We start from the raw sequence: 17,807 nt of genomic DNA on the forward strand, positions 1-17,807 counted from the left end.
TGTGTTTTAGCTCGGCGGTCCGAAACCATCAAAATAACAATTCTTAAATGTTTCATGCCCAATTTTTGACTTCTGGTACATTTCCGTTTGTTTTCCGATACTTCTGCAATTTTTGAAATATACACAAAAAAAATTTAAATTTAAATTTAAGTTTACGTTTAATTCCAGATATCGTGTATACTGAAACCAAAAAAGGCTAGCTATAATTATTTTCAAATCGCAAAAAACTCCCCTTTTGCTCTCAAAATTCAGCAATCACTTTTTTGGCTCACAGCCACTCGAACAAAAGAGAAAAACATATGTCCAATTGATTTTTGGTAAGAAAAAATAGAGTTTGCAGCTTTTTGCTTTATAAAATTAATATTTTGTAAATTTAATTGTTGTTTTATGGTATTTTAAATAAATAGATTTTTTTAATATCTCAAATTGTTCAAGGTTTTTGTTTTTGATTTTTTCCTGTTTTCCTTCCGATGACATCAAACTTTTTCCATTTAGGCTTCGAAAAGTTTTCACCCATCAAATTCCGTTTTATGCAATTCAAAGTTTTTAATGATACTCAATTGTGGCTAACAAACAATAACAATGGTTGCACGTACACACGCTGCAATTGTTTGAATTTAAAGTGGGCAGTAAGGACTTGGAAAAATCAGTGTTACGTGCACGAGATGAATAATTGACTGAAATTGACATCACATTAGTCATATATATGAGGTTCCACTTTTATCTTATGTCAAATTATAACAAAAAAAGTTAAAATAAAATGAAAAACCATGTTTTTTTAATTCCCATTTAATATATATTTATTTGTTTAGCATTGTGTACAAAAAAGGGTTAAAAATAATTGTTGATAATACTGTGCAACACAAAAAAGAGTTAGTGGAAAGATTCAGCAGACTATGAATTTAGAGCTAAAAATTGAAGACACCTGCATAGGAATTTTGAAAGTTCAATGTAACCTAAATAGAGGGGCCAATTTCGCCCCTTTTATACTTTTAGAAAATATCATATTAAGATTCCACAAAATCCGTGCATTTAAGGTAAATATTGCAGATAAAACCAGTAAAGGAAGTCCTAAAGTCGGGCGGAGACGACTTTATTATACCCTACACCACTTTGCTAATTTACTAGAGCTCCACATAACAATTAAAAGTTTTTATGGGAGAGTTCAATAATACACGCTATGATTATAATTATAATCTAAAGTTCAAAGGACTAAATATGACGAAGCATTTGTATCTTTTAAATTCGGACTTGTATTGCCCATTTGGTGCACAATTAATTAGAAATCGGATATCCGAACCGAACCGATCTCGATAAAATTTGGCAAAGATATTTCTGAGCTGTATTTGATATATTTCCCCGAATATCGTTGTTACGGAATGCATATTACGGTTGTGGGTAACAAATATAACAAATCGGATGAATAATATATATGGAAGCTATAGCTATATCAGAACCGATCTGCACCAAATTTGATATACTAGCTTCTAGACTCAATTCGGTCGAAAGTGCAATATTCCATCCCATTTGGACAAATATTAGACGTTTGGTGCACAATAAAAGGTAAATCGGACGAAGTTATATGGGAGCTATATCCAAATCTATCCCGATCTCGATAAAATTTGGCAAACGTATTTCTGAGCTGCATTTGATATATTTTCCCAAATATTGTTGTTACTGAGTGCATATTATGACTGCGGAGGACAAAAATAACAAATCGGATGAACAATATATATGGGAGCTATAGCTATATCTGAACTGATTTCGATCAAATTTGACTTACTTTTTTTCAGGCCTAATTTGATTGTGTGTGCAAAATTCCATACTATTTGGGCTGATATTACACGTTTGGTGCACAAAAAAGGCAAATCGGACGATTATATATATATGGGACCTATATTTAAAATTTTGACCGATTATCTCCAATTTCAATAAGGTTCGTCCTTGGGCCAAAATTTCAGAATTTCATTACAAAACCAGTAAAGAAAGTCTTAAAGTCGGGGCCGACTTTATGATACCCTACACCATTTTGCTAATTAAGTAGAGCTCCACATAACAATTAAAAGTTTTTATGGGGGAATTCAATCATACACCCTAGGATTATAATTTAAAGTTCAAAGGACTAAATATTCCGAAGCATTTGGTGCACAATTAATTTGAAATCGGATAAAAATATATATAGGAGCTATATCCAAATCTGAACCGATCCCGATAACATTTTGCAAATATATTTCTGAGCTGTATTTGATATATTTCCCTGAATATCGTTGTAACGGAGTGCATATTACGGCTGTGGGTAACAAATATAACAAATCGGATGAACAATATATATGGGAGCTATATCTATATCTGAACCGATCTTCACCAAATCGGTCGTAAATGCCAAATTCCATCCTATTTGGACAAATATTAGACGTTTGGTGCACAATAAAAGGTAAATCGGACGAAGTTATATACGGGAGCTATATCCAAATCAGAACCGATATCGATAAAATTTAGCAAATGTATTTCTGAGCTGTATTTGATATATTTCCCCAAATATTGTTGTTGCATAGTGCATATTACGGCGGCGGTGGACAAAAATAACAAATCGGATGAACAATATATATGGGAGCTATAGCTATATCTGAACCGATTTCGATCAAATTTGGCATACATATTTTCAGGCCTAATTTGGGTGTATATGCAAAATGCCATACAATTCTGGCTGATATTACACGTTTGGTGGAATTGGACGAAGATATATATGGGAGCTATATCTAAATTTTTACCGATTATCCCCAATTTCAATAGGGTTCGTCCTTGGGCCAAACAAAAGATCCTTGCAAAATTTCATCTGGATCGGGCAATAAATGCGAACTGTACTTTGTTTACAAAAATACATGGACAGACGGACGGACAGACGGACGGACGGACATTCATAAATCGACTCAGAATGTGATTCTATGCAGATCATCAAAAGGAACTATGGGTCTATCTCGTTTCCTTCTGCCTGTTACAAACAAATGCACAAAGACATAATACCCTGACCACCTTGTGGTGTAGGGTATAATATATGGACAGACGGACGGACATGTATAAATCGACTCGAAATGTGATTCTATGCTGATCACCAAAAGGAACTATGGGTATATCTCGTTTCCTTCTCCATGTTGCAAACAAATGCACAAAGACATAATACCCTTAACACTGTGTGGTGTAGGGTATAAAAATCAGAAAACCGCGCCCCCATATAACGGTACCTTCCGATATTCGATATTTTTATGATTTTAGCGACATTATTCGCTGGAAATGTTTCAAATTTGGTATTTGAAGTTCGTAATGGATACTATAGCCTAAGACAGAAAATAGTCTGTGCAGGTCCACTTTTTCGTATAGCCCCTATATAACGGTTCCTTCCGATATTCGGTATTTTCATGATCTTACCGAATATTTTCATCGGAATTATTTCAAATTTCCGATATTGCGTATTTTCATGATTTTAGCGACATTATTCTTTGGAACTGTTTCAAATTTCGAATTTGAAGATCGTAATGGGTACTACAGCCTATGGCAAAAAGAATCGTTAACAGGTCCACGTCTTCGTATAACCCTCATATAATGGTTTTCATTTAAGTGGTAGTTTTCGGAATTTCTTTAAAAATTTTCAAGTTGTGGAAGGTATTAAAAGTTCGGCCTGGTCGAACTAAGCTTTTTTGGAAATTTGTACTAAAAGTGTACGAAAACTACTAAAATGTGCTAATAATTGAATACTTGGACAAAGGAAATGAGCTGAGTTAGAAAGGATTGAGGTTACGAAAACGTCTATGATGGTGTTGAATTTCTAAAATTGTATTATGTGAATGGATAGAGCCAGAAACTTTAAAATTGGTATGAGAATCACGACTAAAAATTCGCAATGACTTGGTAGAACCGGTCACATATAGTGTTCGTTTTGAGGTGCGATAGGCAGGCTTACTACTGCAGGAGCTTGCCAAAGGGTAGCTAGTGATTTTCTAAAGATCATCCTCCGTCCTCCGACTAACAAAAGCTTTAGTCGGGAATACTTTTTTCAAGACTGGCTCTCATTAAGTTGAATGGCTGGTAATTCATTTACACAGGAGTTTCGGCTCGCTGTTCCACAGGAGCTTCGGCTCGCTATTCCACAGGAGCTTCGGCTCGCTGTTCTACAGGAGCGTCGGCTCGCTGTTCCACAGGAGCTTCGGCTCGCTGTTCCACAGGAGCTTCGTCTCGCTGTTCCACAGGAGTTTCGGCTCGCTGTTCCGTATTATAGTCGAACGTTGGTAGTAGATTAGACGTAGTTATAGAATCGTAGTTAGGCTAGTTACCTCGCCCCTGTAGCCGACCCGAAAAACAAAAACCCGAGCTGCCGATCGAGCCACGATCCATCTACAAAACGTAATGCATCGGTTGTCGAATCTACCTTCAACGAGCTGCCAAATCCGAACGAGCCCCGATCCATATACAAAGCCTAACGCATCGGTTGCCGAATCCACCCTTAACGAGCTGCCGAACCAGTACGAATCTCAATCCGCTCAGGAAGACCTGGACAGCTGCTCCCGATTACCTTTAAACCGTCAACAACCCTCATCACCCTAACACAAACATCGTAATATCTAATCGTCGACAACCGACGACCACAAGTTCCCGATTACCTTCAAATCGTCAACGACCATAAGTTCCCGATTACCTTCAAATCGTCAACAGCCCGCAACACTCGAACGCAATCATCGAAATAGTCTAACCGACGACCACAAGTTCCCGATTACCTTCAAATCGTCAACAGAACGCATCACCCGAACACAATCATCGTAATTCCTGATCGTCGACAACCGACGAACACAAGTTCCCGATTACCTTCAAATCGTTAACGTAGGCGTCACCCGATCTTCCCCACAATCAACCTCCCCGAGTATCCGATCGCCTTCAAGTCGTCGACTAATCACACCTTACATCAACAACCCGAGTACTCATTGTGTACACCCGACATCATCTTTCTGCCTACGATACGAGTTAACATCGAATTCCCGACCTTGAAGTCACGAACATCTCCGAAGTCCATTTCCCATCCTATATTCCATCTTTATATTATCGAATTTCATTGTAATTTAGCATTAAAGATCAATAAAACATCCGATTTTACCCCCAGGAAAGGGAGAAATCTACTCTTATTATTTCATAAGGTTTAGTGGGACCTTATGGAGACGCTGGGTACAGCTGAGCTTACCTCAGCCGACGAGAAAACCACGTTACACTACGTGTACGGATGGACCTAAAAACCTGAAATTTGGCTGATAAGCAAGGTTGAAAAGTAAATTTGTATTAAGTATTAAGTGTGCGAACTTATGTATTATTCTACTCTTGTGGCTTCCATTTTTTCGCATTAAAGATCGATGCAATATTGTCCATCGAATTTGGAACTAAATTTGATTGCTCCACTATCACTTTTTATGATCTATTTTCCTGAAATAAATTGATCTCTTTTTTCTACTTATTTAAGACAAACCGAAATTATTTACAATCCTTTAAAACAAGACACATACATTTACATTTAATGTCTCAGCCAACACTGTTGCCGTATAAGATGATTAGGTCACGTTAACCACTTGATTTCTGCCTTGCCCCCGCAGCCCCTTCTATTGATTACACACATACAGACACACACAATATTCAATGGAACACTTGATGACTTTTTAAGCCTTATTGTCATTGGCTGTTTTTTTTTTTTTTTTTGTATCTCTAAGTTACTGTTGATGATTGACAATAATCGATGTTGGCAAACTAATGTTTAAGTATGTGTTGGTGTAACTGTGCGCCGCTGTGCCTCTGTGTTTTTGTATGTCTTTGCTGAAGAGTGATTGAATGCCAGATAGCTGTACTCTCTGCTAGACAACAAGTGTAAAGTGTCAATTCTCAATTATGCATATAATTTGCTGTTTTTATCCCTTCGACAATCACCCAACCAACCAACGAGCCAGTCAGTCAGCCAGCCAGCTAACCACCCGTCCACACTCATGACATCAGTCTGCTGATGCCACTCATGGCTGTCAGGATTGAAGAGGATGTTAGAATTTGTTTTTTTTTTTTTTTTTTTTTTTGCATTTGTTTTTCTCTCTCCCCATTTATTTATTTTTTCTAACACGAATATATTTACGTAGAGGAAAAATGTTGGAGAAAAATATCAACAATATTAACATAATCCAAATATCGCCAAAAGCTAATGGGGGTCTATTGCTTGCATGGGTGGGGGTATTGTCTTATTTAATGTTGGAATTTATGAATAACATATTTGTTTAAAAGTGCGGGAGATTGACATGGGAAATTTAAATGAGAAAATATTTGTTTGTGGATGTTTGTATATTTTAATTTACTTCATTAAATCGAATAATTATTTTATTTTATATTAAAAGATAATCGGTCAAAATTATTGTAGTGAAAGCTTTAAGAGTCAGGGAGTGTTCTGCCTTACACATGTTAATTACTACTACCTTCTAATTTATCTCCTTTAATTTAGTTTAGAATATTTTAAAGATATTAGACAACAACCATAAAAAAATTAAGAGTGGATAATCCCACCTCCATGTGGAACTTTTAGCACTTTTTGTACACTTTTTGTACGTATTTTCAAAACAAACTTGGTAAATATTCGGTATATAGAAATTCGTTTTTGGTCTTTTAGTAAGTATTTATACCCTACAACACTATGTGTTGGGGGTATTATAAGTTTGATTGGGCCAAAAATTATGTAACACCTCGAAATATTGGTTTCCCACATAGGAAAGTACATCCTAGCTATGTATGTCCGTCCGTCTGTCCATGTTAATTTGTAATCACTCTACAGGTCGCACGAAATTTAAAATGGAGGTGGGGTTTAGGTCAGAATGGGTTCTATTCTATTTATTTCTTTTGGAGATGATCGCATGATATTTAGGGGTTGAAATGGACCAAAAATTGAAAAATTTCCTGGTTTTGCAGTTGCTCTACAGGACCAATCGAAGTGGAAGTTAGCATTGGACTAGAGCTAAGGGCTGGGCAGAAGCCTTCCGATTTTGGTGGTCATCGGGTAATATTTAGTGGGTGAAACAGACCATAACATTTCTGTTAAAAAAAGTCAATTTTTTTATTAAACCGCTAATATTTTAATAACAGCGAAATCACAAATAGGTGAACAGGTCAATTCTGACCATAACGTAGATGCCGATAGTAAATATATCGGATATATATAACGAAATATTTATACAAAGGAAGAGGATGTTAGCTAGAATGCTTATATCTCAAGAACGGCTGGACCGATTTTGACAAATTTTGTCAATTCAGAATGCCCTCTTGATGTAAAAGTATAAAATCTAAAAAAATCGCATACAAATATGCCAATAATGATGTTAATATAGATTTTGTAATATTTTGTGACATTTTTTATTTTCATATTTTTTATCGCATGTGATTTTTTCAATTTGACTTACAATATTGAAGTGTATATTTTGTAATATTTTTTCACCTTGCAACACAGGTTATTATATACAGATTACAATTATCGTCCGATCCTCACGAAAATTTTCATAAGGCCTGGGTTAGACTCAGAAGGGCTAGGCCTATTTTTTCAGAGATGTCCGCAATATTTTTAGGGGTTGAACTGGACCAACAACAAAAAATGTTCCTGATTTTGCAGCAGTTATAAAGGTCACAAATAGAAACTAATGGACACGAAATCGCGCATGAAGTTAGAGTTAAGGACAGCGGGTAGAATGGACCACTACTTTTGTGTGGAAAATTACCAACATTATTTGCAGGCGATATCCGAAATGCACAAAAGACGAATTTCTAACTTTTAATTTGACGTTGACGAATATAGCTAAATATCGTAGTTAAGCATGTCATATAGATGAGTCTAAATTTGGACATACAGAGGGGCCTCTTACTTACGCAAAATATTTAGGGTTTCAAATGAACCAAAAGCAGAAAAAAATTCGTGATTACACAATTGAAGCCAATCGACACGTCTGAGAAGAGAGTTAAGGACAGAGAAGATTTAGCTGTAAAATGGACCACACAACTAAAAGCACGATGGTTTGCAAAAATATTGGGCAAATGTCCCTGGTGACATAATTTCAAAAAACGAAATCTTCCAAAATGGATTTGGATATAAGGGGACTTGGAACATATTGTAGTGTTGTAGGGTATCACATGGTCGGCCCCGCTCGACTACAGCCTTTGCTTACTTGTTTCCTTTTCGATTATCTCTTTTGCGAACCCATGGCGAATTCCATATACCAAATTAATAATAACATTGGAAAATCTGTCATAATTCCCAATATCAGAAATTATCGATATTTGATCGATGTAAAAATTGAATAAAGAGCATCTGTCGGTTTTGCCGACAGATGTATACCCTCAGCCAATGTACGATTACTTAAAAATATTTTGACTTCTGTTATGATTATTCAAATGTTTAATCCCTTATGGAGTAGTTTCCAAAGGAATGGGCCAATATTGGCCATTTCATATCGGGCCTAAATAAAAATGATATAAATATTGCGACGCGCCAGGTTAGGTCTATATTGGTAATTCCCTTCACTTTACTTGACATATATGATAATTTTTAGAAAATGTTAGATATAGTCGATTGGTATGAGCAATATTACAAGAAAATCGAACATTTATATCCAATTTATTAAAAATCATAAATTCCATATTCATCTCAGGTTTCTGTCAATAAAGATATATTTAGATATAGCAAATTGTCAAGAATCGCTGACTTGTATTGCGAGTTATGACAGATAAAAGTATTGAAAATTGTGACCTTTGTGAATGAGGTACCAGAAGGGATTCACAGATATATAGCATCTGCACAACAGATATTGTATTAGCAATACCGTATGTGTTTGAGGAGAGCTTTTGTGGGGGAGGTACCAGAAGGGTGGAACGATATATCCCATCTTTGCAACAGATCTTTTGTTAGTGAATATATTTAGGATTTTATAAACGTTTTGATTTTTCAAAAATTTGATTCTTGTGGGGGAGGTACCAATAGGAATGGTGCAATCTTTACCGCTTTTATACCCTACACCACAAGGTGGTCAGGGTATTATGTCTTTGTGCATTTGTTTGTAACAGGCAAAAGGAAACGAGATAGACCCATAGTTCCTTTTGATGATCTGCATAGAATCACATTCTGAGTCGTTTTATGCATGTCCGTCCGTCCGTCTGGCCGTCCATCTGTCCATGTATTTTTGTAACAAAGTTCGCATTTATTGCCCTATCCAGATGAAATTTTGCACATATCATTTGTTTGGCTCAAGGACGAACCCTATTGAAATTGGAGATAATCGGTCAAAATTTAGATATAGCTCCCATATATATCTTCGTCCGATTTGCCCTTTTTTGTGCACCAAACGTCTAATATTTGCCCAAATAGTATGGAATTTTGCACATACAACCTGAAAAAGTATGCCAAATTTGATCGAAATCGGTTCAAATATAGCTATAGCTCCCATATATATTGTTCATCGATTTGTTATTTTTGTCCTCCGCAGCCGTAATATGCATTCTGTAACAACAATATTTGGGGAAATATATCAAATGCAGCTCAGAAATACCTTTGTTAAATTTTATCGAGATCGGTTCAGATTTGGATATAGCTCCCATATATAACTTCGTCCGATTTACCCTTTTTTGTGCACCAAACGTCTAATATTTGTCCAAATGGGATGGAATTTGGCACTTATGACCGAATTGAGTGTAGAAGCTAGTATGTCAAATTTGGTGAATATCGGTTCAGATATAGCTATAGCTTCCATATATACTGTTCATCCGATTTGTTATATTTGTTACCCACAGCCGTAATATGCACTCCGTAACAACGATTTTCAGGGAAATATATCAAATACCACTAAGAAATATTTTTGCCGAATTTTATCGAGATCGGTTCCGATTTGGATATAGCTCCCATATATATCTTTATCCGATTTCAAATTAATTGTGCACCAAATGGACAATACAAGTCCGAATTTAAAAGATACAAATGCTTCGGCATATTTAGTCTTTTGAACTTTAAATTATAATTATAATCGTAGCGTGTATGATTGAACTCTCCAATAAAAACTTTTAATTGTTATGTGTAGCTCTAGTAAATTAGCAAAGTGGTGTAGGGTATCATAAAGTCGGCCCCGCCCGACTTTAATACTTTCTTTACTGGTTATAACAGATCCTGTGTTGATAGAAATATTCAGATGTGCCAAGACTAAATGGAATCGGATGTTAATTTAGCGTTTTATGAGCTTAATGGATATTTAAAATACCAGAAGGAGTGAACCGTTGTATTCCATCTTCACAACAGACCTTGGGTTATTGAAAATATTAAGGTGTGTGGAATTTTGAGACAATTGGATTCTTACATCACATTTAATAAGATATAATTATTCAAAATTTTTACCCTTTGTGGGGGAGGCACTTGATGGAGTTGACCAATATAATTCATCTTTGCACCTGACCTAGAACTGATGCAAATATTAGGGCTTGCAAAGTTGGAGTAAATTCGGATTATTACTTCTCTTTCTATGCAGATTTTTTTTTTTTTTTTTTTTTTTGAAAATTTTGACTTTTTTTGGGGAAGATACCAGAAGGAGTGGACCGATCTATTCTATGGCACCAGAACTTGCGATGTATGAAAATTGAAGACAATCGGACTCTTAAATCAAATTTTATAAGAGTTGTAATATCAGGATCTGCAAAGTTGGAACAAAATCGGATTATCGTTTTTCTTTCTGAGCAAAAAAATATGAGGGAGTGGACCGATATTGTCCACCTGACGTAGCACTGACGGAAATATTAGGATTTTTAAAGTTGGAGCAAAATCGGATTATCTTTTTTCTTTCTGTGCAGAAAATATATTTTTTGAAAATTTCGACATTTTGTGTGGGAGTGGACGATATTGTTTATGGAACTGGTTTTGCAAATATTAACTATAGTTGTACGAGTTTCACCAAATGGTATTTAATTTAATTTTGGGTGAAGGGGCGGAGATACAATGCTGGAATTGGATTTTATCTATGTTTGAGATTTGGAAATGCGTTCTATATTTGTACAAAAAGTACAAAATGGTACTAAATATGGTTTTTGGGTGAAACGACAGGGCTGGAATCCTCAAGTTTAATATTGAGGTCTCTGTTGGTGTCTGAAATCGAAATATGTAAAAGGTTTTGCGAATGCGTACTATAATTGTTCGGATAGTATTAATTGTACTAATTTTGGGTAATTGTTGGTGTTTAGGATGGAGAGATGTGGATTGTTTTTGATATGTGTACTAAATGTTACAAAATTTGGTATTCGGTGAAGGAATAGAAATTCAGTTCTGTAAACTGGCACATTCAGCACAACTTTCCTTTTTCGAAATTCGAAAATCGCAGTTCCAATGGACACCACATCAAGTTCTAAAGGAATATATCACGCGCAAAATCCTGGTTGAGGCTTATTTTATACCCTCCACCATACTATGTAGGGTCTTCGTATTATCACCATGTAACGGATTTCACTTGGGCGACATTTTCTCAGAGATATTTTTATACCCTACACCACATAGAGGTAAGGACATTATGTCTTTATGCATTTTTTTGTAACATGGGGAAGGAAGCGAGATAGACCCATAGTTACTTATGAGTATCTTCATAGAATCACTTTCTGAATCGATTTACTCATGTCATTCCGTCCCTCCATGTATTCTTGTGAACAAAATGCAGGTCGAAGTTATTATCCGGTTGAGATTAAATTTTTCAAACAATATTTGTTTGGCCCAAGGATGAACCCTATTGAAATTGGTGATAATCGGATCAGAGTTAGATATAGCTCCCATATATCTTCAACCGATTTCGGATTAATTGTGCACAAAATAGCCAATATAAGTCCAAATGACCTGTATTTTGGTATATTCGGCCGAATTCAGTCTAGAAGCAAATACATCAAATTTGGTGAAAATTGATTCAGATATAGCTATAGCTCCCATATATATGTTTTATCCGATTTGGGGTTTAAAGTCGTAATATGCACTCCACAACAATAGTCTTTGGTACTAGATATCAGAAACAGCTCAGAAATAAGTGTTTAACATTTTGTCGAGATCAGTTTAGATTTGGATATAGCTCCCATATATATCCTCAAACGATTTCGGGTTAATGTGCACCAAATAGCCAATATCAGTCCAAATGACCTGTATTTTGGTACATCCCATCGAATTCAGTCTAGAAGCAAGTAAATCAAATTTGGAGAAAATCGGTTCAGATACAGCTATTGCTTCCATATATATGTTTCATCCGATTTGGGAGTTTACGTTTATGCACTCCAGAAGAATGATATTTGGTACCGGACATCAGATACTGCTCGAAAATGCCCTGTCAAATTTTGTGGAGATTGGTTCAGATTTGAATATAGCTCTTATATATATTTTGATCCGATATCAGCCCAAATTGGCGGAATTTCGGCAATTACGATTGAATTCATCCTATAAACCAGTACTTCAAATTTGGTGTAAATCGGTTCATATATAGCTATAGCTCGCATATACTTGTTTTATCCCTCACATTCGTAGTATCCATTCAACAACAATCATATTTAGTACCAGATATCTTATAGAGCTCGGAAACACATTTGCCAAATTTTATCGACAACGGCTTAGTTTTGGGTATAGCTCCCATATATATCCTTAATCCGACTTCAGGTTTATTGTTTAAATAATGGTTCCTATTAGGCCAAATGGAGTGAATTTCTGGCCGTACGTTTCCATTTTGTGCAGCCCCGTCCGTCTGTTGTAATCACGCTACAGGCTAAACGAACTAAGATAAAAAAAATTTTGCTCAGATCTCTCTTTTGTCTAGGTCAAGCAGGTCAAGTTCGAAGATGGGCTATATCGGTCCACGATATCGTATAGCCCTCATCTAGGGGTACCCCCCGATATTCGGTATTTTGAAGATTTTAGCCACATTTTCTAATGGAATGGTATAAAAATCTACACAAGGAGTTATTTGTGAGTACTTTATCCCTTGGCCGAGAATTATCCATATAAGTCCACGATATCGTATAGCGCCCATATAACGGTACCCCCGATATTCGGTATTTTGATGATTTTAGCCGCATTTTCTAATGGAATGATATAAAAATCTACACAAGGAGTTATTTGTGGGTACTTTATCCCCTGAAAGAGAATTGTCTATATAGGTCCACGATATCGTATATCCCCCATATAACGGTACCCCCGATTTTCGGTATTTTGATGATTTTAGCCGCATTTTTCGACGGAATTGCCTAAAACTCTACACAAGGGGTTCCTTGTGAGCATTTTATCCCCTGAAAGGGAATTGTCTATATAGGTCCAAAATACAGTATAAACCACATATAACGGTATCCCCCGATATTTGGGATTTTGATGATTTTAGCCACATTTTCCAATGGAATGGTCGCACAACGAGTTCTTTGTGAGTACTTTATTCGTTGAAAGAGAATTAACTATATAGGTCCACGATATTATATAGTCCACATATAACAGTACCCCCCGATATTCGGTATTTTGATGATTTTAGCCACATTTTTAAACGGAATTGTCTTAAATTCTATACAGGGAGTTATTTGTGAGTACTTTATCCCTAGACATAGATTTGTCTATATAGATCCACAATATATCGGCAATTTCCAAGATTTTATCAGAATTTTTAATGGATTTTATTTTTATTTTTTGAAAATGTCCTAATTCGTTCCAAATGGCGGAGGGTATACAAAGTTCGGCCCGGCCAAACTTACTGCTTTTTTACTTGTTTAATATAATCCTTCCCCAAGTAATATCATGAACTCTACTTAAAATAAATTCGTTTGTTACGGAAGCTCTACTAAATATGCACAGTGGTGTAGGGTATCATATAGGCGGCCCACCCGATTTTTGGTTTTCTTTACTAATTGTTTTTTAAATTTTTTAAGTTTCTTTTAATTTTTCAAGTTTCAAACTTAGCTACTTTTCTACTTACATAACTTGATTTGGAATCAGATCTGTCAAAAAAAAAAAAAAAAAAAAAAAAAACAGATTGGAGTCTTATAAAAATGGCTCGGCTACATAGCAATGGATATTACCTCCATAGTTTTGTTCAAAAAAGACAAACAAATTTTATGGCAAAAACTGTATACCAAGTCAAATTTATCATGCCATCTTCAGACAGAATAATAAGCTCGTTATGTGTGGAAAAAGGAAATTGGCAAAAATCGACCTATTAAAATTGACATTTTACTTATTCCTGCCATGTAAACTCACATAAATTAAGTGGAAGATCTAAACCCCCCAGAAAACCAACAATCTGCTAATGGTACACACATTAACTACATTTTTCATACGGTCATTAGCATCAAATCTACTCCAAAGCTTACTATTTTGGTCATGAGTAATTGAAAGCCATTTCTCTTTAGAGACCAGACCACAAAATGAAAATAAAAGGGTTTTTTTGGTTTTTAGAATTTTTTTGACCACAAAACCATTTTGGTGAAATGTTGTAATTGAATAGAAACGGATATCGAACATTTTTGCACTTACCTTTATAGAGTAGACCGCAATTGATGCCAAATTCGCTGGAGGTATCGAAGACATCATGGTGCAGATGTAATTCTATTTGCATGGCCCGATGCGGGGGCATTGTGGGAACATTGAATTTGGTGTTGTTGACAATGTTTGACATGGTTGCACCAGTGTCAGCTACATCATCATCATCGACATCAATCACGTTGGCATCACTAAGAAAATTATCAAGTTCGGAGCGACATGAATTCATCACACTGGCCATTGTGGGTGATGAGAACTTCTTTGATTTCTCTGCCACATCCTCTTGGACAGTAGCTTGTTCGGAATATGATGCTGACATTATGGGTTCATGTTCTTCTTGTTGTTCTTGTTGTAAAATCTGGTCATTATTGAGAGATTTAGCTGGTGGGGTCAGTGGTTTTTCAACACTGACATATGTAGTTGTCAGCTCAGGCAAATTCTCTTCTGCTGCCCTGCTAAATAGGGCCTCTGCCTTATTTCCCTCATCCCCACTTCGAGGATGGTCATTTTCAGGGTTGCTGTCCTTTGCATTTTCAGTTTTTGTTAATTGGAAATTAATTGTTTCGGCTTGTTCCTCTTCTACTTCTTGTGAAGAAAACGAAGAACTGGGTGTGATTGGTTCATTGGATGTTACTTCGTCCTGATGGCCCTTATCCCCATTGTTGCTGTTGTTGCTGTTATCTAAATCTGAGGTCTGGTCTTCAAGGGGTATTGAGAATGTGTCATTGTTGGCGGAGGAAACATCTTCGTTGTCTTTGTCATTACTCTCCTCGGTGCTGTTGTTCTTGTTGTTGTTGTAAGTAAACTTGTTATTGTTGTTGTTGTAATTGCTATAATGGCTATCGTTATTTACAATTTTCACATTGTTCTGCTGCTGCTGTTGTTTTTCTTCTCCCACCACCTTGGCTGGGATGGCTGTGGCAACAGCAACGTCTAATGGCACAGGTGGTCCCGGTGAACGTCCTGGCGCTGGGTCACTGTTCATGTGTCCCACTGTCTGTATTGCATAGAGCCCAAATACTAAAAGGCAAATAACTAATTTCCTCATTATCACTGCAACAACTACAGCTTGTCAACTTCACGTTGTAGGACAGAGAAGACTGTGTTGTTGTGGGTGTTGGTGTTGTTGCTTCTGTTGAGGCTGTCAAACGAGATGGCGGCAACAACGGCGGCGGCGGCGGCAATGGTGGTTCACTTTGTTTTAATAGGATTTCCATAGACTTTATTTTTCTCGGTTTTGCTTTTGCTTTTTTTTCGTTTTGAGTTTGGTTTGGTTAGCCTGGCTAAAATCCTTTTATAACTGCAATGAATATTTTTTTGGTTGGAACTGTTTTTTTGGTTGTTTGCCCGTTCTCGTTGCTGTCGGGTAGGATGTATGATGGTGTGGTGTCGCAACTAAACTGCTGCAATCCAATAGTCTTCTTTTCACTTTTGGGTTTTTCGTTGACAATGGTTCTGCTGTTCCATTTACTGGCAACAATTGCCGGGGAATTTGCTTTTGCAACCACAACGTTTGGTGTTATCCTTGTAATTGATTCGCTTGCCGTTTGTAGCCTTGTCATTATTCAATTAGACCGTTGGCGACTTTAACATTTAGTGTTGCAGTTGTTTTCAACAAATCCACTTAATCATCTTTCGGTCATCTGGAAAGAGAGAGAAAAAGGGAATAAGAATTTAGAATTAGGAAAAGCAGAATGGAGTTGAATCGGTAGGGCCGAACTTTATATACTCTATACCGCGAGAAGAGAGATAGAGAATCTTGACCTTTGGTATAAAAATTAGGTTTGGGTACTTCCTGTTGATATAAATAGTATTTTTGGAAATGTGTAACATCTGTACTAAATGGTACTTAATTCGTTACAATTTGTTTTTGATTGAGCGGGTTGATCTGAATATTTGAGATGTTGGTTCTTAGGGATCCTGCACCCCCCCCCCCCCCCAATATTCGGTATTTTAGGAATTTAAGCCACATATTTATAAGGAATTCTTTAAAATTTCATTCATGGGTTTTCTCTTGTGGCAAACTATTGTCTATATAGGTTCACGTTTTCCTGTAGCCCTCATTCAACAATATTTTCCGGCATTCGTCATTTTGCTGATTTTCTAGCAGAATTGTTAAAAACTCAGGAAATATAGTTTTTACCGGTTTCCACCTACTGCGGCAAAACATTGCCTATACAGGTCCACGTTTTCTTATAATCCCCATATTTAAGTACTTCCTGACATTCGGTATTCTGATAATTTTGCATCATTTCTCAAGGGAATCATTTAAAATTCGATATGTTGAATTCTGTTTCTGTGGCAGAAGTACGCATATTCAAAACAATCCTCACCTCTGCTTCTTAGAAATTATCAATGATCTAAAATTAGTACCATTCAGTACTTTTCAAACAACTATAGAACCCACCTCCATATCTGAACCACAGAGCCTAATAATGGCATACATATAAAATTTCTGAGTTTAAGTACTGTTCCTTCACAAAATACCACATTAAGCACAAATTAGTATTTTTCCTACAAATATAGTACATATTTCCACAACCACCTCCGTACCTCAATATCAAATACCAACAGAGACCTCAATATCAAATTCCGGGATTCCAGATATGTTCCTTCACTCAATACCCTATTTTGTACTACTTAGTGCTTGTTGTATATAATTTCCAGAATTAATTCCATATTTCGATACCAGATGCCAACAGGTCTCTCTATCAAATTTGAGGATTCCAACCCTATCCCTTCACCTAATACCAAATTAAGGTATTCCAACCCTATCTCAAACTTAGGTAGCAACAGTTACCTTGGTATCAAATTTCAGGATTTCAGTTTTGTAATTTCCCCCCCTAACAAATTTAGTACCATTTAGTACAATTATTGTATATATTTCCACAAACACCTCCATACCTCAATCTCCAATACCAACAGAGACCTCAATATCAAATTCCGGGATTTCAGCTCTATTCCCTCACCCAATTTCCAATTTTGTACCACTTAGTACTTTTCGTAGAAACCATTCCATACCAATTCCATACTTCAATCCCAGATACCAACAAAGACCTCAATATCAAATTTGTGGATTTAAGCCCTGTCCATTCATCAATTCATTCATTCACTAATACCAAAATAAGTTCTTTTCGAACAATTATAGGACACGATTTCAAAATAATTGAAGTTGATACCAACAGTTACCTTAATATCAAATTTCAGGATTTCAGCTTTGTAATTTGTAATTTCTCCC

At 36.1% G+C, this 17,807-nt stretch overlaps 1 protein-coding gene across 1 annotated transcript in view; it reads right to left on the reverse strand.

The window, feature by feature from the left end:
* Positions 1-17,807, reverse strand: part of LOC101890888 (uncharacterized) — a 518,720-nt gene that overhangs the window by 130,684 nt on the left and 370,229 nt on the right. Inside the window, exon 8 of the mRNA XM_059119171.1 lies at positions 14,564-16,212. Within this exon, the coding sequence (XP_058975154.1) occupies positions 14,564-15,617 (1,054 nt within the window). The 5' untranslated portion in view covers positions 15,618-16,212. The remainder of the gene's footprint in view (positions 1-14,563; positions 16,213-17,807) is intronic.

This window comes from Musca domestica, unplaced genomic scaffold (genome assembly GCF_030504385.1).
Source record: "Musca domestica strain aabys unplaced genomic scaffold, Musca_domestica.polishedcontigs.V.1.1 14, whole genome shotgun sequence".
NCBI lineage: Eukaryota > Metazoa > Arthropoda > Insecta > Diptera > Muscidae > Musca > Musca domestica.